The 26851-nt window shown below is 54.2% G+C and overlaps 1 protein-coding gene across 1 annotated transcript; it reads left to right on the plus strand.

The window, feature by feature from the left end:
• Nucleotides 1–928: 928 nt before the first annotated feature.
• On the plus strand, nt 929–26614 carry GATAD2A (GATA zinc finger domain containing 2A). The gene is given in 14 exon segments (XM_053999415.1): nt 929–1160; nt 5555–5605; nt 10634–10902; nt 11848–11977; nt 13393–13521; nt 14413–14505; nt 17166–17201; nt 17203–17298; nt 18470–18637; nt 21011–21290; nt 22423–22712; nt 23596–23770; nt 26397–26491; nt 26493–26614. Coding segments are annotated over 12 exon segments (1788 nt in total). The 5' UTR covers nt 929–1160; nt 5555–5605; nt 10634–10642; the 3' UTR covers nt 26529–26614.
• Nucleotides 26615–26851: the final 237 nt, after the last annotated feature.

The raw sequence follows: 26851 nt of genomic DNA on the forward strand, positions 1-26851 counted from the left end.
TCCCTCTGTCTGTCCCTCTGTCTCTCTGTCCCTCTCTCTGTCCCCTCTGTCCCCTCTCTGTCCCTCTGTCTGTCCCCTCTCTGTCCCTCTGTCTGTCCCCTCTGTCCCTCTCTGTCCCTCTGTCCCTCTCTGTCCCTCTGTCCCTCTGTCTGTCCCCTCTGTCCCTCTCTCTGTCCCTCTGTCCCTCTCTCTGTCTCTCTGTCCCTCTGTCCCCTCTCTGTCCCTCTGTCCCTCTGTCCCCTCTCTGTCCCTCTGTCCCTCTCTGTCTCTCTGTCCCTCTGTCCCTCTGTCTGTCCCCTCTGTCCCTCTGTCCCTCTGTCTGTCCCTCTGTCCCTCTGTCCCTCTCTCTGTCTCTCTGTCCCTCTGTCCCTCTCTGTCCCTCTGTCCCTCTGTCCCTCTCTCTGTCCCCTCTGTCCCTCTGTCCCTCTGTCTGTCCCTCTGTCCCTCTGTCCCTCTGTCCCTCTGTCCCTCTCTGTCTCTCTGTCCCTCTGTCCCTCTGTCTGTCCCCTCTGTCCCTCTGTCCCTCTGTCTGTCCCTCTGTCCCTCTGTCCCTCTGTCCCTCTGTCCCTCTGTCCCTCTCTCTCCCCTCTCTCCACGTGGCCTCTCCCAGCGCGGCGCTGCCCGCGCGCCCCCCGCCCGCTGCTCCAGCCAATCAGCGCCCTCCTCACATCATCCGCGCGACCCCCGCGGCCAATGGCGGCCCGCGACACAACCGCGGCTCCCCCCGCGCCGCGCCCGGAAGCGGCGGCGGCCGCGGCTCCGCGAGGGGCCCGGCCCGGTGCGGCCCCGCTGCGGCCCCGGTGCTGTCCCCCCGCTGTCCCCCCGCTGTCCCCCCGCTGTCCCCCCGCTGTCCCCTGCCGTCCCCGCGCTGTCCCCTCGCTGTCTCACCGCTGTCCCCACGCCGTCCCCTCCGCCGGCCCCGCCGCTCGGCCGCCCCGCCCCGCGCATGCTCTGCCGGTGCCGCCGCGACTCCATGTGTGAGGAGCGCATTATCGGCACCGGGAGCCGCGGCGGCCACGGGAGCTACCGGGAAAGCCCCGCAACAAGCGGGAGAGCGGCGGGGCCAGCGCGGGGAGAGCGGAGCGGAGCCGGGAGCGCGGGGCGGGCTCGCTGCGGATGCGGCGCGGAGCTACCGGAGCAGCGCCCTGCGAGTTCTCCCGGTAAAAGTTCTCCCGGCGTTTATTGGCTCCGGTACCGGAGCAACGGCAGCGCCGGGATTTCGCTAGAACAGAGGCCGGGATGCGGGAGAGCTGCCGGGGAAGTTCCGGCATTTCCCGGCCGTGCGGGGAGCCCGGAAAGTGCAAAGTCCCGCTGGCCGCGGCTCCGGCCCCGGCCGCCCGTGAGCCCCGAGCCCGCGGCACCGGGGCCGCTCCGGGATCCCGGGGCTCGCCCCCCCGGCAGCCCCAACTCCGCCGCCCGCCCAGCGCCCCGGGGCGCCGCCGGCTTTTGTTTGGGAAAGTTGCTGCGGGCTTTCCGCCGGGCTGCTTCCTCTTCCTCCTCTTCCTCCTCCTTCTCCTCCTCCTCCTCCTCTTCCTCCTCCGCCGCCGCCCCGAGCGCTCCGTGCCCGCTCCCCCCCGCGCTCCGCACCGGGGACACGGCGGGGACACGGAGGGGACACGGGGGGACACGGGGACCCCCCGAAACCCCCCCGGTCACTCCGTGGTCACCCCCCGCTCACCCCCCCCGGTCACTCCCCGGTCACCGCGACCCTCCCCGGTGTCCCCGGGGCTCAATCCCCGCTCTCCAAAGCCGCGATCCCCCCCGCTGTCCCCGTGGCCGGTGCCCCCCGGTGCCCCCGGTGCCGGAGCCCCGCGGTGGCCGCGGCCGGGCCGTGCGGCCGGGCCGGGCCGGGGCCGTGTCACAATAAGAGTCCCCGGCCGCCCTTCCTGCGCCCGGGGCACCGGCAATGGCACCGGCACGGGCACCGGCACGGGCACCGGCACGGGCACCGGCACGGGGATCGGCAGCAGCACCGGGGTGCGCTGCCCGGCACCGGGACCGGCGCTGGCATCCGCACCGGGATGGGGATCGGCACCGGGATCCGCACCGGGATACCGGGATGGGCACCGGCACTGGGACGGGGATCAGCACCGGGACTGGGATCCGCACCGGGACCGGGATCCGCACCGGGATAGGGATCAGCACCGGGACCGGGATGGGCACCGGGATACCGGGATGGGCACCGGCACCGGGATCCGCACCGGGATAGGGATCAGCACCGGGACCGGGATGGGCACCGGGATACCGGGATCCGCAGCGGGATGGGCACCGGGATGGGGATCAGCACCGGGACCGGGATCCGCACCGGGATGGGGATCAGCACCGGGACCGGGATCCGCACCGGGATGGGGATCAGCACCGGCACTGGGATGGGCACCGGGATACCGGGATAGGGACCAGCACCGGCACCGGGATCCGCACTGGGATACCGGGATGGGGATGGGCACCGGCAGCGGGATGTGCTGCCCGGGGCGATCCCGGGGGTCCCGGGGGAGGCGGGACCATCCCGGCCCCGCACAGCGCACGGTGGGCAGAGGGGAAGCGGGAGCTCGGGAATTGCAGCCGGGAGCGGCTCCTGGGCTGGGATCCCGCCGGGATGCGGGGCTGGGATTCACATCCCGGCTTTTCCCGAGCATCTCCTGACTTTTCCCGGAGTGGCCCCGCACCGGGAAACGGGCAGAGAATTCCAGCCGGGAGCGCTCGCTCGGGATCGGAATTGGGATTCACATCCCGGCTTTTCCCGAGCCTTTCCTGGCTGCTTTTCCACGATTTCCCCGGCTTGGTTTTACTTGGATTTGTCCGGGAATTCCCGAGCTGTCCCAAATCCTGGGAACGGATCTGGGCCAGCTCCGATCCCGGCTCTGGGCTCCGGGACCTGCCGGGAGCGGAGCCGGAGCTGGGAGAGGCACAGGAAGTGACAGCGAGAGGCCTTTGGGAATCCGGGATGGCAGCGCCTGGAGCTGGCCTGGGAGCAGCGGGAAAGGGCTGGGATCGGCCTGGGATTTTGGGAAAAGGGCTGGAATTGGCCTGGGAGCAGCGGGAAAGGGGCTGGAATTGGCCGGGAGCAGTGGGAAAGGGACCGGAATTACCCTGGGATCAGCAGGAAAGGGTAGGGATCATCCTGGGATCAGTGGGAAAGGGGCTGGAATTGGCCTGGGAGCAGCGGGAAAGGGCTGGGATCTGACAGGGATTTTGGGAAAAGGGCTGGAATTGGCCTGGGATCAGCCTGGGAGCAGCAGGAAAGGGTCTGGGATCATCCTGGGATCAGCAGGAAACTGCAGGGATCAGTGGGAAAGGGACTGGGATCTGCTGTGGGTTTAGGGAAAGGGGCTGGAATCTGGCAGGGATTTTGGGAGAGGAGAGGGAAGTGGCCTTGGATCAGCAGGAAAGGGGCTGGAATGTGCCTGGGAATTTGGGAAAGGGCTGGGATGGACCCTGGATCAGTGGGAAAGTCGTGGATTTTGGGAGAGGGGCTGGAATGTGCCTGGGAATTTGGGAAAAGGGCTGGAAGTGGCCTCGGATCAGTGGGAAAGGGGCTGGAAGTTGGGAATAGTGGAAAGCTGGGAATGCTGGGAAGCTGGGATTGATGGGAAATTGGGGTGTTCTGGGAATGTTTCAAATCCCAAAATTCCAGATCCAAACCAGGGGTGTTGCTGATGGAATTCCAAAGCCGGAGATGAATCCTGAAAGGGAATAAATCCCTCTTTTTCCATGGATTCATGGAATTCTGGGATGCTCTGGGGTGGGAGGGAGCTCAGGGATCAGGCTGGGACATTCCCGCTATCCCAGGTTTTTCCAGGCTGCCCTCGGACACTCCCAGGAATTCCCGGGAATTCCATGCTCCTCCCTCTCCAGTTTTTCCCACAGATCCCAAACTTTTCCAGGATTTTCCCACTCCTGATCCAACTGGGGGCTCCTTCCCTTGAATCCTGAGCCTTAACACAGCTGGAATTCCAGAATTCCACGAATTCCCAGTGAAATCCAAGGAATTCCAGCTCTCCTGGATCCTCGGAGCTTCCCAAACTCCCGGGAAAAGCGGCCGGGGCAGCTCCGAATTCCAAAGGATTTCCTGGGATTTTCCCAGATCCTCTTAAGCACGAACAGCTCCGGGTGAGCTCCGCTAATTCCCCCTGGAATTCCCGGGATCACGGGGCCGGAGCAGCCGGAAAAACCCGGGAACAGCCGAAGGCTCCGGGAGCTGCTCCCGGCCCAGAAAAACCAGGAATGAAGGGAAATCTGGGAATTCCATGGATGGAAACCAGGAATGAAGGGAAATCTGGGAATTCCATGGATAGAAACTGGGAATGACAGGAAATCTGGGAATTCCATGGATGGAAACCAGGAATGAAGGGAAATCTGGGAATTCCATGGATAGAAACTGGGAATGACAGGAAATCTGGGAATTCCACGGTTGGAAACCAGGAATGAAGGGAAATCTGGGAATTCCATGGATTTCAGTGCCTAGGAAGTTCACAGGATGAATCAGAACAAGGGGGAAAAGCTGGGAATTCCTGGATTTTCCCCCCAAAAAAGCAGGATTTGATCCCAGAGGGAATGAGCCGGGTCCTATCCACAGCAATTCCATGGAAAAGTCACTCCAGGATTCCTTTTTTTCCATGGAAAAGCCACAAATTGAGGCTTTGTTCCTTTGGCTCTGGAATGCCGGGATCCATCGGAGTCAGGTGTTGGAATTCCAGGCTGGGAATTCCCTGGATTCTGCTGCTTCCCAAGGAATTCCTAAAATCCCATTTTTCCAGGGATTCTTGGATGTTTTCCCGAGCTGCTTCTGGAGCTTCCTGATCCCAAATTCCCAGGAAAAGCCTCGGGCAGGGCTGGATCCGGGGCAAATCCCAACCCTTGGATCCAACTCGGGATCCTGCTGGGATCCAAACCTCGGGAATTCCTTGGGAAAATTCGGGAAGAGCCATCCCTGGGATCCTGGGAACGCTCCCAGGCCAGCCCGGCTCATCCAGGGGGGAATTTTTTGGGAATCTCAGGCTCCCTGATCCAAGGGAAAACCCCTTGGGAGGCTCTGGAGGCGCCTCCTGTGCCGCGGGATTCTCCTTCCCGGGAATTCTGCTGGAAAAGGGGGAACAGCCCCAGGTTTTTATTGGAATCAGTTTTTTATCCCAGTTCCCACTCAGGATCCCCGATTCCCACGGTGGTGCCGTGGTTTTGGGATTCCCAAATCCCAATTCCTGGGATTCTGTTGTAGTTTGGGATTCCCAAATCCCATTCCCAGGATTCTGTTGTAGCTTGGAATTCCCAAATCCCAATTCCCGGGATTGTGTCGTGGTTTGGGATTCCCAAATCCCAGTTCCCAGGATTCTGTTGTAGTTTGGGATTCCCAAATCCCGTGGCTGTGCCGTGCTGATATTCCCAATTTTTGTGGTGGAGCCGTCGTTTTGGGATTCCCAAACCCCAGCTCTGTGCCAGCATTCCCAAACCCCAGCATTCCCAAACCCCAGCATTCCCAAACCCCAGCATTCCCAAACCCCGGCTGCTTCCCTTGGGAATTCCCGGAGTTCTCTCTCACCTCCCTCTGTTCCCGCAGGATCCTCGGCTCCGGCTCATCCCGGCGGGACCCCATGACCTTCCCTGACAGGTAGGAGCCGGCAAATTCCTGGGAATTCCTGGGAATTCTGTGGGATGGGGAATCTCTGCCGTGCCACGGGGCTGGAATTTCCTCCTGGAACAGCTGGAGAGGAGCTCCAAGAGGAGCTTTCCCAAAAATCTCCGTCAGCTGCTGAGGGATTGGAGCGATTCCCGAGGAAATCTCCCGGATTTTCTGAGGGATTGGGAAGTTCCAAAGGATCCAGAGCTCCTGGAATTCCTGCCGGGATTCTCCTGCGGGATTGGGCAGCGCCTGGAGTGGGGACGGGATTGGGGATTTGGGGCGTTTGGGATTGTTGGGATTTGGGGTTTGGGATTCAGAATCTGGGATTTGGGAAGGGTTTGGAGCCGGGAATGCTCAGGGAGGAGCCGTGGCTGAGCGCTCACCTGGGCTGGGCTCACCTGGGCTGGGCTCACCTGGGCTGGGCTCACCTGTCCCATGCAGGGTCTCACCTGGGCTGGCTCTCCCAGCCCCATGTGTGTGTTCACCTGTGCAGGTCTCACCTGTGCACATCTCACCTGGGCTGGCTCTCCCACCCCCCCATGTATGTGCTCACCTGTTCATATCTCACCTGTTCACATCTCACTTGTGCACATCTCACCTGTGCACATCTCACCTGGGCAGGCTCTCTCAGCCCCGTGTATGTGCTCACCTGTGTGGGTCTCACCTGTGCACATCTCACCTGTGCAGGTTCTCCCACCCCCCCCCATGTGTGTGCTCATCTGTTCAGATCTCACCTGTTCAGATCTCACCTGTGCAGGTCTCACCTGTTGAGTTCTCCCCTGCCTGGTGGAGATGTCACCTGTGCAGGTCTCACCTGTGCAGGTCTCACCTGCCCTGGGCAGGTCTCACCTTTGCGGGTGTCCCCTGTGTGGGTGCTCACCTGTGCAGGTCTCACCTGAGCAGGTTGTCCCTCCCCTCACCCCCATAGCCGTTTACCTGGGGATGTTCTCACCTGTGCAGGTCTCACCTGTTCACATCTCACCTGTGCAGGTCTCACCTGTTCAGATCTCACCTGTGCAGGTCTCACCTGTGCAGGTCTCACCTGTCCCCTGTCCCCTCTCACCTGTCCCCGGCCGTGTCCCCGCAGGAATCCCGGGATTTCTCCCAGGGTGGATCCGTCCCGATCCCGCTCTGGGATCCCGGGAATCCTGCGGGCCTGGAATTCCCAGGAAAGGGCTGGGATTGTCCCGAGAGAGGAATGGGATTGTCCCGGAATTAGGGATGGGATTGTCCCGGGATTAGGGATGGGATTGTCCCGGGAAAAGGCTGGGATTGTCCCGGGAGAGGAATGGGATTGTCCCGGAATTAGGGATGGGATTGTCCCGGGAGAGGAATGGGATTGTCCCGGAATTAGGGATGGGATTGTCCCGGGAGAGGAATGGGATTGTCCCGGGATCCTTTGGCTCCGGCATTCCCGGGAAATTCTTTTTTTTTAAAAATTCGGGAATTTGGGTGGATAAATAAGAAAATTCCCTGGGAATTCCAATTCTCCTGCTGCTTTTCCCGCTTGTCTCTGGGATGATCCCGCTGGGGAAGGAATTCCCGGCTGGAATCTCTGGAATTCGAATTCCAAGGAATTCCCAGCCTGGAACTTCCCCATTCCCGGCTGGAAAAGCCACTGGGATTGGGAACATTTAAGGATGGAAATTCCCTCCTTAATGAAGAATTAATTGGGAAAGATCCGAGTGCACATCCTCATTAACATTCAAATATATGCAGGAATATTTAAATTAACTCATGAATATGCAAACAACCTTATGAATATTTAAATAAGCTCAAGAATATTTCTGTTGCTTCCCAACAAATAAATCTTGGAATTTTTTCCCCTTAAAGGAGGAATTCCGAATGGAAAGTCAACAATGGAGAAATAATTAATTAATGGTTAATTAATTATTAATTAATAACTGGAGGATTCGCTTGGAAAATCCCAGGAAAAGTTGGGAATTCTGCTCCTGGATTTCCTCTCTGCATTCCCAAAGAATCCCAGCCCGGGAATCTCAGTCCTTGTGTCCTGAATATTCCAGCTGGGAACAATTTGGGAATAATTCCCGTGGGAAAAGTGGAATTTTCAGGAATTTTCCCAGCTTTAATCCAATGAAACCAGAATTCTCAGAATTCCCATAAAATCCCACAAGTTCCTCCCAGAATTCCAGCTCTCCCCAGGGAAAATTCACCTGGAATTTGACAGAAAATCCAGGAATTCCACAGAAATTCCAGGAATTCCCCCATGGATTTTTCCAGGCAGCCCACTTTTCCCGTTCCAATGGAATTTTGGGATTCTCCTTTCCCGCTTTTCCTGAGCCTCTGGAGCTCCAAACTTCCAGGAGCAGGAATTTGAAGGAGGATTTCCCCCAGATTCCTGTGGGAATTCCACAAAATTTCCCCAAAATTTCCCTTCCCTTGGATAAAAATTCCCTCGGGAATTCCTGGGCTGGAATTCCTGGAGCTGCTCCAGGAGTTTGATCCCAAACTTCTCCCAGCCTTGGGATAATTCCCGAGGGATTTGGGACAAACTCCGGGAATTGCTGGGAATTCCCAGTCCTGGATAATCCGGGAATGACGTGGGGGGGGGGGGGGGGTCGGGGTTGGAAAATCGGGATAAATCCCGGTGGGAATCCCGGGAATTGCCGGGAATCCAAGGGATCCCAGGGAATCCCAGTCCCGGGAATTGCAGGGAATTCCCAGCCCGGGATTGGCTCGCTGGGCTTTAGGGAAAATCGGGAGAAATCCCGGCGGGAATGAAAGGAATCCCGGGAATTTCAGGGAATTCCCAGCCCGGGAATGACTCCCGGGAAATTTGGGAAAAGCGGGATAAATTCCAGGTGGGAATCTCGGGAATCAAAGGGATCCCAGGACAGGGAATCCCGGGAATTTCAGGGAATTCTCAGCCCGGGAATGACTCCCGGGAAGTTTGGGGAAATCGGGAGGAATCCCGGCGGGCTCGGGGGCGGGAGGTCCCGCGGGGAGCGGCGGGAGCGGAGCCATCCCGGGATTCCCGGCGGGAATTCCCGATCCCGGGCCGGCATTCCAAGGGTTAAGCGCTGCCATTTTGTTCCCAGAGATTTCTCGGGAATGGCGCGGAAATGGCAGCGCTTAACCCTTGGAATGCCGGCCCGGGAATTCCAGCGGGATCCGGGGATTCCCCTCCCCCTCCCCTTTCCCGGGAATCCCCATCCCAAAATCCCGGAAAAACCGGGAGCGGGGCTTTTCCAGGGGCACGATCCCGCTTTTCCACCTGTTGGTGTCCCGAAGTTTGGGGTGGGAAATGTGGGATTGGCGCTGAATTCCCAAATAAAAGTTTGGGAATTTCCCCTGGCATTGCCAGATCCAAGGATTGGAGTCGTTCAGCCGGGAATTCCCATGGATTTTCCTGGGAAAACGCTGAGTTCCACGGGAAAAAATTCCCAGAAAAAGGAATTCCCAGGAATTTTGGGCTGATCCAAGGCCGGGCTATCCAGGAATCCCTCCTGGGAATCCTCGGGAGCAGCAAATCCATGGAAAACATTGGGAAGTGTTGGAATCCCACTTTTCCACCTCTGGGAATTTTCTGTTCCCAGAATTTTGGCTTCCAAACTTCCCGGGGAGGAATTCCAGGATGTGGGAAAAGATGGAATTTTCAGCCCAAGTTTCTGCTTTTCCTTTGGAATTTCACTGGAATTTTTATTGGAATTTTCATTGGAATTATCATCAGGATTTTATTTGGGAATTTCCCTCCAAATCCAACCCCATTCCCATTCCTGGAAATCCTTCAAATCCTTTTCCAAGGTTTCCCTGGGATTTCAGAGGAATATTTTCCCTTCTTTTTTCCCTTTTCCTGCCCTGGGATTTTCCTGGGAGAGGTTTCCAGCAGGAAAAACACTTGGAATTCCCTTTTCCAGGGATTTTCCAGCCCCTTTTCCAACCCTTTCCCATTCCTTTTTCCATTTCTTTTCCAGCCCCTTTTCCAGGGATTTTCCAGCCCCTTTTCCAACCCTTTTCCATCTCTTTTCCCATCCCTTTTCCAGGGATTTTCCCTCCCTTCCCCATCCCTTTCCCAGCCCTTCCTGGGTCGCTCTTCCCAGAGTTTTTCCCGCACCCTCCGGACTTTGTCCTGGCTGGAAATGCAGGAATTCCATCCCGAAATCCCGGGATTTTTAACCCCTTCGTGTCTCCCTTTTCCCGGGATTCTTCAGCCCTTTTCCCAGGATTTTTCCCTCCCTGCTGTTCCCGGGAAATTTTCCCGGGAATTTTTACTTTTCCCGGGACTTTCAGCTCCCTGTTCTCTCCCCTTTCCTGGGATATTTTCCCCCCTTTTCCCGGGATTTTCCCCCTCCTTTCCCGGGATTTTCCACCCCTTTTCCCGGGATTTTTTCACCCTTTGATGTCTCCCTTTTCCTGGTATTTCCCCGGGAATATTTTCCCCCCCTTTCCAGGGATTTTTCCTCCTTTTCCCAGAATCTTTTAACCCCTTGATGTCCCCCCTTTCCCATTATCCTTTCCCGTGATTTTCCTCTCCACTTCCCGATTTTTTTAACCCTTTCCTGGGATTTTTTTCCCCCCTTTCCCAGGACTTTTTAACCCCTTGATGTCTCCCTTTTCCCAGGATATTTTCCCCCCTTTCCCAGGGATTTTTCTCCCCCTTTCCCGCTACTTTCCCCCCCTTTTCATGGCACTTTTCCCCCTCCTTTCCCAAGATTCTTTCCCCCCGCTTTTCCTGGGATTTTTAACCCCTTGATGTCTCTTTTCCTGGGATCCTCCCCCTCTTTCCCGGGATATTTCCCCCATGATTTTTCCCACCATTCCCGATATTTTTAACCCTTTCCCGGGATTTTTTCCCTCTTTCCCTTTTTTTTTAACTCCTTGTTGCCTCCCTTATTCCTGGGATTTTTAACCCCTTGATGTCTCTTTTCCTGGGATTTTTTTCCCCCTTTCCTAGGATTTTTTTTCCCCCCTTTCCCTGGGATTTTTCCTCACCCTTTTCCCGGGATTTTTCCCGCCGTTCCCGGTGTTTTTAACCCTTTCCTGGACTCCCTGCAGGCCCTCACCATGAGTGAGGATTCATGCCGCACCCGGAGCCAGAAGCGCGCCCTGGAGCGGGAATCGGAGCCGGACAATAAAAAACTCAGGATGGACAAAGGAATTCTGGGATCCGACCTCGGCTCCGGCTCCGAGGGGGACATGAAGATCAAAGCGGATCCCGGGGCCGGGAAAATCCCGGGAATGCTGAAAAGTGGGGAAGTCAAAGCCACCATCAAAGTGGAGCTGCCGGCCGGGGATGAGCCCGTGGACATGAGCACATCCAAAGGGTGAGGATTCCGTGGAATTCCGGGAATTCTTGGGCTCGGGAAAGGGTTTGGAGCCCTTCTCATCCTCGGGGTGGAGTTGGAGTTCGGTTTTTGGGAGGTTCTGGCGCCACATTCCCGTTTTTTCCTTTGGAATCGTGGAAAAGTTGGGAAGAGAATCCCGGGAATGCTTTGGGCCTGGAAGCTTATCCCGTTCCAGGGGCAATTCCTGCTGATCCAAACCCCATCCCAGCCCGATTTCCTTGGAGCTGCCAATGGAATTCCAGGAATTCCAGCAGGAAAAGGAGATTGGGAGTTGGGAATTTCTCATTCCCAGCCTTTATCCCAACCCAGTCAATCCCAGTTTTCCAGCTCCAGGTGGGAGTGCTCCACCTGTGCCACTTCCAGAGGGAAATGCCTGGATTTGGGGATTCCCTGGATTTGGGGTTTCCCGGGCTCGCTGTGCCCTCTAGAGGGCATTCCCGACCCTCTGGAATTGTCCCACTCCTGAAATTCCCACCCTGGGCCTTTTTCCCAGCCCTGGAATTCCCTGGGGGGCTGGAAAAGGGCTGGAAAAGCCTTGGAAAAGGGGCTGGAAAAGGGCTGGGAAAGGGCTGGGAAAAAGTTGAAAAAGCCCTGGAAAAGGGCTGGAAAAGCCTTGGGAAAGAGTCTGGGAAAGGGCTGGAGAAACCCTGGAAAAGGAGTGGAAAAGGGGCTGGAAGAAGACTGGGAAAAGCTGGAGAAGGGGCTGGAGAAGAGCTGGAAAAGGAATGAGAAAGGGGTTGGAAAAGGGGATGGGAAAGCCCTGGAAAACAGGGCTGGAAAAGAGACTGGAAAACAGGGAAAGGGGCTGGAAAAGCCCTGGAAAAGCGTTGGGAAGGCTGCTCCCGGGCTGAGCCGTTCCCGGCTTTGCTGCTCCCGGGCTGAGCCTGAGCCGTTCCCGGTTTTGTCCCGGTTTTCCCGGCGCAGGGATTGCCGGCGGGAGCGGCGCGTTCCCTCCCCGGACGTGATCGTGCTGTCGGACAACGAGCCCTCGAGCCCCCGCGTCAACGGGCTGGCCCGGCTGGCCCTGCCCGAGCCCGGCGCCGAGGCCCTGCTGGTGAGCGCGGCCGGGAACGGCGGCACTGCGCCGGGGTGAACTGGGAATGGGCCGGGGTGAACTGGGAATGGGTCAGGGTGAACTGGGAATGGGTCAGGGTGAACTGGGAATGGGTCAGGGTGAGCTGGGAATGGGTCAGGGTGAGCTGGGAATGGGCCAGGGTGAACTGAGACTGGGTCAGGGTTAACTGGGAATGGGCCAGGGTGAACTGGGAATGGGTCGGGATTCACTGGGAATGGGCCAGGGTGAACTGGGAATGGGTCGGGATGAACTGGGAATGGGTCAGGGTGAACTGGGAATGGGTCAAGATTAACCGGGACTGAGTCGGGATTAACTGGCACTGGGTCAGGATTCACTGGGAATGGGCCGGGGTGAACTGGGAATGGGTCAGGGTGAGCTGGGAATGGGTCAGGGTGAACTGGGAATGGGTCAGGGTGAGCTGGGAATGGGTCGGGGTGAACTGGGAATGGGTCAGAGTTAACTGGGAATGGGTCAGGGTGAACTGGGATTGGGTCGGGGTTAACTGGGAATGGGTCAGGGTTAACTGGGAATGGGTCAGGATTCACTGGGAATGGGTCAGGGTTAACTGGGAATGGGTCGGGATGAACTGGGAATGGGTCAGGGTGAACTGGGAATGGGTCGGGGTTAACTGGGAATGGGTCAGAGTTAACTGGGAATGGGTCAGAGTTAACTGGGAATGGGTCAGGGTTAACTGGGAATGGGTCGGGATTCACTGGGAATGGGTCAGAGTTAACTGGGACTCGGTCAGGGTTAACTGGGAATGGGTCAGGATTCACTGGGAATGGGTCAGGGTTAACTGGGAATGGGTCAGGGTTAACTGGGAATGGGTCAGGGTGAACTGGGAATGGGTCAGGGTGAACTGGGAATGGGTCAGGGTGAACTGGGAATGGGTCAGGATTCACTGGGAATGGGTCAGGATTCACTGGGAATGGGTCAGAGTGAACTGGGAATGGGTCAGAGTTAACTGGGAATGGGTCAGGATTAATGGGATTGGGTCAGGGGTCACTGGGACTGGCTGGGAACAACCCGGGATCAGGAACATTTTTCCCTCCCAGCTCCATCCATTCCCATTCATTCGCAATCCCAACACCCAGGAGCCAATTCCAGCTGGGAATTCTCATTTAACCCTTCCCACTTAAGTTTTTTTTAATGCAAAAATCCCTCATTTTCCCCTCCCCACTCCATCCATCCCCCTTACTTCTCACCGCTACCAATTCCAGTCGGGAATTCCCATGAATTGTTTTGGGTGGAAAAAATCCCACATTTTCCCACGGGAACTCCCTCCCTCCCTCCTCCCACTCCGCAGTCCCGGTTGGGAATCCTCACCGTGCCTGTGTCTCTGCCCTTTCCCCGCGGTTCTCCGCGGATTTTCCGGGATTTTCCTGGAATTCCAGCGGAGCCCGGAGCAGCGGGAGCGCCTGATCAAGCAGCTGCAGGAGGAGCTGAGGCTGGAGGAGGCCAAGCTGGTGCTGCTCAAGAAGCTCCGGCAGAGCCAGAGCCAGAAGGAGACGCCGGCGCCCAAGGTAGGAAAATCCCACTTTTCCAGGAATTCCCAGGAATTCCCAGCTCTTTTCCCATGGTTTTTAACCCCCTGCTCTGGCTTTTTTACTGGATTTTTATTTAAGTTCGTTTCCTGGATTTTTTTTTTTTTTTTTCTGGCATTTTTTAGCCCTTTTCCTGAGATTTTTTTAAAATCCCATTTCTGGGATATTTTAGCCCTTTTCCAAGGAATTTTCAGCCTTCTTCCCGGGATTTTTAACTCCCTGGTGTGTCCTCTTTCCTGGGATTTTCCCGCCAATTACCAAAGATTTTCCTGTGAATTCCCAAGGATTTTCCTGCAAATTCCCAAACCCCATTTCCCTGGACCAGACCGGGATGAGCGGGAGCCAATTCCCAAGGATTTTCCTGTGAATTCCCAAGGAGTTTCCTGCCAATTCCCAAGGATTTTCCTGTGAATTCCCAAGGATTTTCCCACCAATTCCCAAACCCCATTTCCCTGGACCAGACCGGGATGAGCAGGAGCCAATTCCCAAGGATTCTCCCGCCAATTCCTGAGGATTTTCCTGCGAATTCCCAAGGATATTCTTGTCAATTCCCAAGGACTTCCCCACCAATTCCCAAGGATTCTCCCGCCAATTCCCAAGGATTTCCCCACCAATTCCCGAGGATTCTCCCGCCAATTCCCGAGGATTCTCCCGCCAATTCCCGAGGATTTCCCCACCAATTCCCAAGGATTCTCCTGCCAATTCCCAAAGCCCCTCCCCCGGGCCGGGCCGGGATGAGCGGGAGCGGATCCCAGGATTTTCCCGCCGGACGTTCCCGCCGCTGCCGGACTCTCTGCGCGCTCCCTGCTCTGTATTCCCGCTTTTCCAGCCTTTTCCCGCTGCTCTCTTTCCGCTTTTTTCCTTTTCCAGCTTTCCTCGGGCCCCTCTGGAAGCGCTGCGGCCACACCCCCGCCCTTGGTGCGGGGCCCTCAGGCTGTTCCCGCTGGGAAAACTTCCCTCCAGGTCAGTGGGAGCCGGGAAAAAGCCGGGAAAAAGCCCGGGAATCCCGGGAAAAGCTGCCAGCATTGCCCAGCTCCCACAGGTTTTAGGGATAAAGGGCCAGGGAAAGGTGGGATGGGATTTGCAGGGTGGTTTTCCAGCAGGGATTCCTTTGGGGAACAGGGAATTCCCTCTGGAATTGCTGAGGGAATCCCGGGATCCTCTCTGGAATTGCTGAGGGAGTCCTGGAATTGCTGAGGGAATCCCGGGATCCTCTCTGGAATTGCTGAGGGAATCCCGGGATTCTCTCTGGAAAAGCTGAGGGATTCCCAGGGTTTCCTTTGAAGGAATCTCGGGATTCTCTGGGAGGGAATTCCTGGATTCTTTGTCAGGGAATCGAGGAATTCCCTCTGGAAGAGCTCAGGGAATCCCTGGATCCTCTGGAAAAGCTGAGGGAATCCCGGGATTCTCTCTGGAATTTCCGAGGGAATCCCAGGATTTTCTGGGAGGGAATTGCTGGATTTTCTCTGGAAGAAAATGGGATTTTTGGTGAGGGAATTCCAGGATTCTCTGTCAGGGAATCCCAGGATTCGGGGTTGGAACGATCCCATTCCAGGCTGAGCTAAATCCTGGGAATCCTCAGGGAAGGAAATTCCCAGAATCCATGGACAGCTGTCAGTCACCCTGGAAATCCTTTGGAATTAGAACATTCCTGCTTTTTCTTTTTTCCTTGGGATAACAGGACCCGAATTCCCAAACTGCTCCAGCACGAGGGATTTCCCTTGGAAAAGGGTTTGGAAAACCCCTGGAATTCCAGGAAAGGGAGGGATTTGCTCTCCTGTAGGAGCCATTCCCTAATCCAGAGGTGTGGGAATCTTTTCTTTGGAAGCACTTCCAGAGGAACTGGAAAACCTTCAGGGAATCTCGGAGTTAATCCCAGTTTATCCCAACAATTCCTATGGAATTTTGGGTGAATTCAGCTGGATTGGCTTTGGCTGGAGTGTCCAGGAATTCCAGAGGGAGGAGCTGAGGGGTTCCCTGGGAATGGGATGGAAATTCCCGACATCCCAAATCCTGGGAAGGAGGAGATCCCTGATTCCAGGGGCAGGGAAGGGGGAAACGCCAGGATTGGGATGCAGAGGAAAGTTTGGAGTTTTGGGGATATCCCGGCCCAGCACCAGGAGGGAATTTGAGGATTGGAATCCCGGGAATCCTCGGGCAGCAGCTTTTCCAAACTCCTCTCTCCTCATTCCTTTCCCTCTTCCATGATTTTTCCAGAACTTTCTCTTCCCTTTTCCTTTTCTTTTCCTGCTTTTCCTTTCTCTCTTCCAGGATTTTTTTCCAGATCTTTTCCTTCCTGTGATTCCTTTTTCTCTTCCATGATTTCTCCTGAAGCTTTTCCTTTCTCCTTTTCTGGGATTTTTCCCAATGCTTTTCTTCCCTCCTCCCTTTTTTCCCTGCTTTTCCTTTCCCTCCACAAATCCCAACAGTTCCATTCCCACAAATCCCAACACTTCCATTCCCACAATTCCCACCACTTTTTTCCCCCCATTTTTGTCATTTCCCCCCCTTCCTTCCTTTCCCCCTTCCAGGATTTTTCCCAAAGCTTTCCCTTTCTCCTCATTCCTCTTCCAGGATTTTTCCCAATGTTTTTTTTCCCTCCTCCCTTTTTTTTCCTGCTTTTCCTTTCCCTCCACAGATCCCAGCATTTCCATTCCCCATTCCCATAATTCCCAAACCTTTTCCTCGTTTCCTCACCCATTTTTTCCTGCCTTCCTTTCCCTCTTCCATGATTTTTCCCAAGGTTTCCCTTCCCTCCACAAATCCCAACACTTCCATTCCCTCAAATCCCAACATTTCTATTCCTCATTCCCACAAATCCCAACACTTCCATTCCCACAATTCCCACAAATCGCAACATTTCCATTCCCACAAATCCCAGCACTTCCTTCCCAAAAATCCCAACGCTTCCATTCCCCCTTCCCAAAAATCCCAACACTTCCATTCCCCATTCCCACAAATCCAAACATTTCCATTCCCACAATTCCCACAAATCCCAACATTTCCATTCCCACAAATCCCAACACTTCCTTCCCAAAAATCCCAACACTTCCATTCCCCCTTCCCAAAAATCCCAACGCTTCCATTCCCCATTCCCACAAATCCAAACATTTCCATTCCCCATTCCCACAAATCCAAACATTTCCATTCCTCATTCCCACAAATCCCAACAGTTCCATTCCAACAATTCCCACAAATCCCAACATTTCCATTCTCCGCTTCCACAAATCCCAACACTTCCATTCCCACAATTCCCACAAATCCCAACATTTCCATTCCCACAAATCCCAACACTTCCTTCCCAAAAATCCCAACACTTCCATTCCCACAATTCCCACAAATCCCAACATTTCCATTCCCACAAATCCCAGCACTTCCTTCCCAAAAATCCCAACACTTCCATTCCCCATTCCCAAAAATCCCAACACTTCCATCCCCCATTCCCACGAATCCCAACACTTCCATTCCCACAATTCCCACAATTCCCACCACTTTCCCCCTTTTTTATCCCATTCCCAGCTTTCCCCACCATTCCCCCCCCCCATTTTTACCATTCCCCCCCCGTTTTCCTCCCTCTCCCGGCATTTCCAGGCTGGGGCTGACTCCTTTTCCCACTTTTCCAGCCCTCCTCCAGCCGCATTCCGGGCACTGGGATCCCGCCCCCCGCTGCTCCGGGGGGGCCAAGCAGCCGCCTCCAAGCTGGGCTCGCAGCAGAACCCCCAGATCGTGATGCCCCCCCTGGTCCGAGGGGCCCAGGTGAGCTTCTCCCGCTTTTCCCCTTCCCATTCCATGGAAAAATTCGGGATTTCCCCCCCTCTGGTTGGTTCAGGCATCCCGTGGCGTTCCGGGGTTTTGTGTGTTCCCATAAAAATGGTGTTTTCTGGCATTTTGGGGGTTAATTCGGGGCGTTTTTCCCGAGGGTTTTTCTGGGACTCTCCCAGAAGAGGGGGTGGGAGGCAATTCCTGCTTTTCCACGGTTTTCCTTCTGATTATCCTTTCTATCCCACCAATTCTAGCCTTTAAATGGGAAAATTCCCCTTTTCCCCTCATTTCCTGGGGCTGGATAAGAGCAGGAGGAGGGAGTGGAAGCCAATCCCAGCTTTTCCCTCTTTTTCCCTCTTTTTCCCTCTTTTTCCCTCTTTTTCCCTGTTTTTTCTTCTTGTTCTCCTTTGTATCCCATCAATTCCCGCTTCTCAATGCCAGAATTCCATGGTTTTCCCTGGTTTTCTGCCTCGTTTCTGAATGAGGGGATCCACTGGATCCTCTTGGATCCCCTGGAAAACCAAATTGAGGAGTCAGGGAAAGAGCAGGAGAACAAAATTCCAGTTGGATCCAGCCCAAAATTCCAGCATCCATGAAATCCCAGGAAAAATTGGGATTCCTTTTGGAGCCAGAGGTTTGGGAAGGGGGAGGTTTGGGAATTCTCTGTTCCTCCTGGGTTTTTTTTCCTGTTTTTGAGGAGGGAAAAATAATTCCAAGGAATAACTTCCCTAAGGAATTGAAATGGAACAAGAAAGTGAAAATTCCGGGAGCTGGGCTTGGAAATTTGGGAATTTGGGGCTGGAATGTGGCAGCCTCTGGGATCCTTGTCCCGTGGTTTTGGAGGGAAAGGGAAGAACATCCCAGGAGTTCTTCCATGGTTTCCTTGCCTTTGTGCCTTCTGACTCCCACTTTTCCATGATTCCCGAGCTCCTTTTCCATGTTTTCCCAGCAAATCCACACGATCCGGCAGCACTCAGGAGTTGGGACTTAGAAATTTGGGAATTTGGGGCTGGAATGCTCAGAGCATCTCTTGTCCCGTGGCTTTGGAGAGAAAGGGAGAGACAGAGGGGAAAGGGAAAAATACTCCTGGTTTCCTTTTCCTCGGTGCCTTGTTGATTCCCACTTTTCCCACGGATTCCCAACCCCCTTTTCCGTGTTTTCCCAGCAAATCCACACGATCCGGCAGCACTCGAGCACGGGCCCGCCGCCGCTGCTGCTGGCCCCGCGCGCCTCCGTGCCCTCGGTGCAGATCCAGGGCCAGCGGATCATCCAGCAGGGCCTGATCCGCGTGGCCAACGTGCCCAACGCCAGCCTGCTGGTCAACATCCCGCAGGTGAGCCTCAGCATGCCGGGAATTCCCACCGGGAATGGGGTGGGAAGGGTGGGAATGACCAATGGTCAACATCCCGCCAGGTCCAGGTTGGAATTTCCAGGAATTCCTGGGGATTCCCACTTGGAATGGGGTGGGAAGGGTGGGAATGACCAATGGTCAACATCCCGCCAGGTCCAGGTTGGAATTCCCAGGAATTCCTGGGGATTCCCACTTGGAATGGGGTGGGAAGGGTGGGAATGACCAATGGTCAACATCCCGCCAGGTGAGCATTGAGCATTCCTGGGAATTTCTGGGAATTGCCATCAGGAATGGGGTGGGAAGGGTGGGAATGACCAATGGTCAACATCCCGCCAGGTGAGCATTGAGCATTCCTGGGAATTTCTGGGAATTTCCACCAGGAATGGGGTGGGAAGGGTGGGAATGACCAGTGGTCAACATCCCGCCAGGTCCAGGTTGGAATTCCCAGGAATTCCTGGGATTTTCCCACTTGGAATGGGGTGGGAAGGGTGGGAATGACCAATGGTCAACATCCCGCCAGGTGAGCATTGAGCATTCCTGGGAATTTCTGGGAATTTCCACCAGGAATGGGGTGGGAAGGGTGGGAATGACCAATGGTCAACATCCCACGGGTGAGCCTCAGCATGCCCGCAATTCCCAGGAATTCCCACCGGGAATGGGGTGGGAAGGGTGGGAATGACCAATGGTCAACATCCCGCCAGGTCCAGGTTGGAATTATGAGGAATTCCTGGGGATTCCCACTTGGAATGGGGTGGGAAGGGTGGGAATGACCAATGGTCAACATCCCGCCAGGTCCAGGTTGGAATTTCCAGGAATTCCTGGGATTTTCCCACTTGGAATGGGGTGGGAAGGGGTAGGAATGATCAATGGTCAACATCCCGTAGGTGAGCATTGAGCATTTCTGGGAATTCCCATCAGGAATGGGGTGGGAAGGTTGAGAATGACCAATGGTCAACATCCCACAGGTCCAGGTTGGAATTCCCAGGAATTCCTGGGATTTTCCCCTCGGGAATGGGGTGGGAGGGGTGGGGGTGTCAGGTTTGTGTTATCCTGTTGTTGTCCCGCTCTTGCTGGAGGTGGAGGAGGATGGGGATGGGTCTGGCACCCAAAGATATTCCAATCCCAAAGATCCTCCAGTCCCAAAGATCCTCCCATCCCAAAGATCCCCCCATCCTCCCAGGTGGAACCATCCCTACTGATTCCCAACGATTCCCGGGCTCTTCCCAGACCCTGTCCCCCATTCCTGAGGATCCCACCCCCGTCTCTCCGCAGGCGTCCCCCACGTCCCTGAAGGGCTCGGCGGTGCCCTCGGGCCAGGCTGGCACAGCCCTGGCAGGTGGCACCGGGACTCCCCCGATTCCCAGTGATCCCATTGATCCCATTCCATTATTCCAAATGATCCCATGGATCCTGTTCCCCGATTCCCAGTGATCCCATGGATCCCATTCCGTTATTCAAAATGATCCCATGGATCCCATTCCCTGATTCCCAGTGATCCCATTGATCCCATTCCGTTATTCCAAATGATCCCATGGATCCTGTTCCCTGATTCCCAGTAATGGATCCCATTCCCTGATTCCCAGTGTCCCATGGATTCCATTCCCCAATTCCCAGTATGGATCCCATTCCCCAATTCCCAGTGATCCCATTCCCCAATTCCCAGTGATCCCATGGATCCCATTCCCCAATTCCCAGTATGGATCCCATTCCCCAATTCCCAGTGATCCCATGGATCCCGTTCCCTGATTCCCAGTGATCCCATTCCCTGATTCCCAGTGATGGATCCCGTTCCCCTATTCCCAGTGATCCCAGTGATCCCATTCCCCTATTCCCAGTGATGGATCCCATTCCCTGACTCCCAGTGATCCCATGGATCCCATTCCCTGATTCCCAGTGATCCCATGGATCCCGTTCCCCAATTCCCAGTGATCCCAGTGATCCCGTTCCCCTATTCCCAGTGATCCCATGGATCCCGTTCCCCAATTCCCAGTGATCCCAGTGATCCCGTTCCCCTATTCCCAGTGATGGATCCCATTCCCTGACTCCCAGTGATCCCATGGATCCCATTCCCTGATTCCCAGTGATCCCATGGATCCCGTTCCCCTATTCCCAGTGATCCCGTTCCCCTATTCCCAGTGATGGATCCCATTCCCTGATTCCCAGTGATCCCATGGATCCCGTTCCCCAATTCCCAGTGATCCCATGGATCCCATTCCCCTATTCCCAGTGATCCCGTTCCCCTATTCCCAGTGATGGATCCCATTCCCCAATTCCCAGTGATGGATCCCATTCCCCGACTCCCAGTGATCCCCCATGGAATCAGGAGCCCCCTGACCCACCCCCGTCTCTCCGCAGGCGTCCCCCACGTCCCTGAAGGGCTCGGCGGTGCCCTCGGGGCAGGCGGGCGCGGCGCCGGCGGGCGGCGCGGCGCTGGGCGGCGCGGGCGAGGCCCCGGGCAGCCGGCAGGCCGCGGCCAAGCTGGCGCTGCGCAAGCAGCTGGAGAAGACCCTGCTGGAGATCCCCCCGCCCAAACCGCCCGCGCCCGAGATGAACTTCCTGCCCAGCGCCGCCAACAACGAGTTCATCTACCTGGTGGGGCTGGAGGAGGTGGTGCAGAACCTGCTGGAGAGCCAAGGTGAGCCCCGGGAAGGGCAGAGCCCGGCTTAAACCCGCCGGGGATGGGATAAACCTGCCTGGGATCGGTTAAACCCGCCTGGGATCGGTTATACCTGATTGGGATTGGTTAAACCCGGCTGGGATTGGTTAAACCTGATTGGGATTGGTTAAACCTGATTGGGATTGGTTAAACGTGATTGGGATTAGTTAAACCCGCCTGGGATCAGTTCAACCTGGCTGGGATCGGTTTGACCTGACTGGGATTGGTTAAACCTGATTGGGATCGGTTATACCTGATTGGGATTGGTTAAACCCGGCTGGGATTGGTTAAACCTGATTTGGATCAGTTAAACCTGATTGGGATCGGTTAAACCTGATTGGGATCGGTTAAACCTGATTGGGATTGGTTAAACCTGATTTGGATCAGTTAAACCTGATTGGGATTGGTTATACCTGATTGGGATTGATTAAACGTGATTGGGATTGGTTAAACCTGATTGGGATCGGTTAAACCTGATTGGGATCGGTTAAACCCGCCTGGGATCAGTTCAACCCGGCTGGGATCAGTTAAACCTGATTGGGATCGGTTAAACCTGATTGGGATTGGTTAAACCCGCTTGGGATCGGTTAAACCCGGCTGGGATCACTTAAACCTCCAGAAATGTAGGGTTTTAACATGACAGGAATCATTTAAACCTCCCAGAAATCATTTAAACCACACTGGCGCTGACCCGCCATGTTTGTCCCTCAGGGAAGGTGGCGGTGACCAATTCCAGGTGTTTGTCCCTCAGGGAAGGTGTCAGTGACCAATTCCAGGTGTTTGTCCCTCAGGGAAGGTGTCAGTGACCAATTCCAGGTGTTTGTCCCTCAGGGAAGGTGACCCGCCATGTTTGTCCCTCAGGGAAGGTGTCAGTGACCAATTCCAGGTGTTTGTCCCTCAGGGAAGGTGACAGTGACCAATTCCAGGTGTTTGTCCCTCAGGGAAGGTGGCGGTGACCAATTCCAGGTGTTTGTCCCTCAGGGAAGGTGACCCGCCATGTTTGTCCCTCAGGGAAGGTGACCCGCCATGTTTGTCCCCCAGGGAAGGTGGCAGTGACCAATTCCAGGTGTTTGTCCCTCAGGGAAGGTGACCCGCCATGTTTGTCCCCCAGGGAAGGTGGCGGTGGCCGTGTCCTGCCGGGAGCCCTACCTGTGTGCCCAGTGCCACACGGACTTCACGTGCCGCTGGCGGGAGGAGAAGAACGGCACCATCATGTGCGAGACCTGCATGGCCTCCAACCAGAAGAAGGCCCTGAAGGCCGAGCACACGAACCGGCTCAAGGCCGCCTTCGTCAAGGCGCTGCAGCAGGAGCAGGAGATCGAGCAGAGGATCCTGCAGCAATCGGCCCCGCCCGGGCAGCCCAAGGCCGAGCCCGTGGGGCAGCACCACGCGCTCAAGCAGGTGAGGGACCAGCCCCGGAGCCGCCTCTTCCCGAGGGAAAAGTGTCCCAGGGCTTGAGCTTGGCCCTGGGGTTGGGTTTAGGCTGGGTGGGTGGTAGGTGTAGCATAACTGTCTGTAAAAGCAGTGGGTTTGGTAATGAAGATATTGATTATTGATTGTCAGAGTCCAGGACACCCCTCTGGCTGCCCTGGCTGGCTGAGACCCTGGCAGGGGGCTCAGGGACCCTGGCACCAAGTCAAAACCACCTGTGCCTTCCATTTTAGCCTGTGGGAAAAGCTGCCAGCTCTGTGTGAGGAATTACAAACCACGAGGGTTTGAGCAGTGTGGTAGTTGAGTTAACACAGGGTGAAAAAGGAGAATTTGGGGCTTTTTTAGAATGGGGTTCAAGGGGACAAGATGGAGGGATTTGGATGTGTCTTGTCCTTCTCCTTCTCCTTGCCCTCCATGTCTTGCTGTGCTGGTGACACTTTTCTGTTGGTTTAAGGCACAGACACACTGTCCAACATCAATGACAGACATTGGCACGTTATTGTAACCACAGCACACGGAGTTTTTGGTATAAAATGTGAACACTGCCCTGAGGGCAGACAGAATGCCATGGCCGAGCTGCTGGACAGAGCTCAGCAGGGCAGAGAGAGAATGTTCTAGAGAAGGGAAAATGAACAACCTTGAGAAGCCGACCCTGCGCATTCAGACTCCTCCTTTGGCTGTGGGGCTGGGAAATGAGGACTTTTACACTCTTGGGGTCACCTCGACACCCAGACCCCAAGAATGGATCAGCCTTCTGTGAATCGCGGCGCCAACGCCGATTATCACGCGGCCGGCGCCCCGCTGCGACGCCAGATTATTTCTATTTTCTATTTCCTATTTTTTTCCTTCGCAGAGCTCCAGCCAGATGTCCCGGGGTGCTTCCCGAGGGGTCCTGCACGCCTTCAGCTCCTCGCCCAAGCTGCAGAGCTCCTCGGGCAGCGCCGCGCTGGGCGGCCGGCCCGGCAAACACGCCGAGAGAGCCGGCGGCAAGGGCGGCGCCGCCTGGAAGAAAAACCCCATGGGCACAGGTACGGCGAGCCCGGGAGGCTTCATGGGGTGGTGCCGAGGGTTGAAGGTGAAAGTTGGTGTTATCACCACCCAAAATTCCCAGATTTTGGGTGGAATTTTCATGGGGTGGTGCTGAGGGTTGAAAGTGAAAGTTGGTGTCATCACTGGCCAAAATTCCCAATTTTTGGGGGGGAGTCTTCATGATACTGAGGGTTTAAAGTGAAAGTTGGTGTTATCACCACCCAAAATTCCCAGATTTTGGGGTGGAATTTTCATGGGGTGGTGCTGAGGGTTGAAGGTAAATGTTGGTGTCATCACCACCCAATATTCCCAATTTTTTTGGGGTGGTGCTGAGGGTTGAAAGTGAAAGTTGGTGTTATCACCACCCAAAATTCCCAGATTTTGGGTGGAATTTTCATGGGGTGGTGCCGAGGGTTGAAGGTGAATGTTGGTGTCATCACCACCCAATATTCCCAATTTTTTTGGGGTGGTGCTGAGGGTTGAAAGTGAAAGTTGGTGTTATCACCACCCAAAATTCCCACATTTTGGGTGAAATTTTCATGGGGTGGTGCTGAGAGTTTAAAGTGAAAAGTGGTGTCATCACTGGCCAAAATTCCCAGATTTTGGGTGGAATTTTCATGGGGTGATACTGAGGGTTGAAGGTAAACGTTGGTGTCATTACTGGCCAAAATTCCCAATTTTTGGGTGGAATTTTCATGGGGTGGTGCTGAGAGTTTAAAGTGAAAAGTGGTGTCATCACTGGCCAAAATTCCCAGATTTTGGGTGGAATTTTCATGGAGTGGTGCTGAGGGTTGAAGGTGAAAGTTGGTGTTATCACCACCCAAAATTCCCAGATTTTGGGTGGAATTTTCATGGAGTGATGCCAAGGGTTTAAAGTGAAAGTTGGTGTCATCACTGGCCAAAATTCCCAATTTTTGGGGGGGAGTCTTCATGATACTGAGGGTTTAAAGTGAAAGTTGGTGTCATCTCCACCCAAAATTCCCAATTTTTGGGTGGAATTTTCATGGGGTGGTGCTGAGAGTTTAAAGTGAAAAGTGGTGTCATCACTGGCCAAAATTCCCAGATTTTGGGTGGAATTTTCATGGGGTGATACTGAGGGTTGAAGGTAAACGTTGGTGTCATTACTGGCCAAAATTCCCAATTTTTGGGTGGAATTTTCATGGGGTGATGCCGAGGGTTTAAAGTGAAAGTTGGTGTTATCACCACCCAAAATTCCCAGATTTTGGGTGGAATTTTCATGGGGTGGTGCTGAGGGTTGAAGGTGAAAGTTGGTGTCATCTCGGCCCAAAATTCCCAGATTTTGGGTGGAATTTTCATGGGGTGATACTGAGGGTTGAAGGTAAACGTTGGTGTCATCACCACCCAATATTCCCAATTTTTTTGGGGTGGTGCTGAGGGTTGAAAGTGAAAGTTGGTGTCATCTCGGCCCAAAATTCCCACATTTTGGGTGAAATTTTCATGGGGTGGTGCTGAGGGTTTAAAGTGAAAGTTGGTGTTATCACCACCCAATATTCCCAATTTTTTTGGGGTGGTGCTGAGAGTTGAAAGTGAAAGTTGGTGTCATCTCGGCCCAAAATTCCCAGATTTTGGGTGGAATTTTCATGGGGTGGTGCTGAGAGTTTAAAGTGAAAAGTGGTGTCATCACTGGCCAAAATTCCCAGATTTTGGGTGGAATTTTCATGGAGTGGTGCTGAGGGTTGAAAGTGAAAGTTGGTGTCATCACTGGCCAAAATTCCCAGATTTTGGGTGGAATTTTCATGGGGTGGTGCCGAGGGTTGAAGGTGAAAGTTGGTGTTGCAGTGATTTGTCCTCATGGAATGGTGGCTAAAGTTAATAAAAAATCCAGGTTTATCCATTTGGACTTAAAATTTTATATTATAATATATTTAATAATTAATATAATTTACATTTGTGTTGTAAATTTAAGTTTTATGTGTGGGTTTTTATGTATTTTATATAGGTTGTATATCTTAGTTATATATATTTTATATATAGGGTTTTATATTTAAGGTAAAATAATAAAATGAATGGGAAAACTTAATGTATAAATAAATAGAATTTATTTATATTATTATTTCTATTTATATTATTATTTCTATAATTATATAGTATTTCTTTTATTCTTTTAATAAGAAAATTATTGGATAGATTTAATTTAATTTGATATTTAATTAGAATCATTTATATATTATAATTTCATTATTTAAATATTAGAATTTTCATTCTTTTCCCTCATTCCCAACCATTCCATAATTCCAGACAGCTCAAATCCTGACTTTTGATCCAAACCAGGATGAGTTTGGAACCTGAGGGTGCCGGATTGCAGTGGGATAATCCACGTTTAAATCTTACTTTTTCGTGGGATAATCTGTGTTTAAATTTTACTTTTCCATGTTTTTTTTTCATGATTTTTCCCTCATTCCCGAGCTATTCCATAATTCCAGAGGTCCAATCCTGATTTTTGACCCAAAACCTTTGCGTTTCCCGGGATGAGTTTGGAACCTGACGGCGCCGGATCCTGCCGGGATCACCCATGTTTCAATCGGAATTTCCATGTGTAATTTCATGATTTTTCCCCTCATTCCCAAGCTATTCCATGACTCCAAAATTCCCTTTTTCCTGCAGGTGGGGCCCTGCCCTTCGTCAGCCCCGCCCTGGCCGTGCACAAGTCGGCCTCGGCCGTGGACCGGCAGCGCGAGTATCTCCTGGACATGATCCCGCCCCCGCTCCATCCCACAGTCGGCCACGTGGAAATAATTCCCCGAGGGAGAACTTTTCCAGGCTCTGCCATCCTTTCTTTTCTACCACAATTCCGTGGAATCTGCTTTAATCCCAGCTGGATAACGCCCCGAGGCTTTCTAGGATGCAACACCACCACTCCTCATCCGTCCCTGCCGGAGAAGTGACCGCGTCGGGGTGGCCGAAGCCCGGCTCCGTTGGCTCCCAGATTTTTCATGGAAGCTGGCAGGGAAAGGGGGAAGAATTCCTTAATTTTTTTTTTTTTTTTTTTTTTTTTTGGCTTTTTCCGTATTTAGTTTTGGAATTTTTTTGGCACCAGCACAAAAAAAAAAAAATAAACA

This window comes from Vidua macroura, chromosome 26, assembly GCF_024509145.1.
Source record: "Vidua macroura isolate BioBank_ID:100142 chromosome 26, ASM2450914v1, whole genome shotgun sequence".
Lineage (NCBI taxonomy): Eukaryota > Metazoa > Chordata > Aves > Passeriformes > Viduidae > Vidua > Vidua macroura.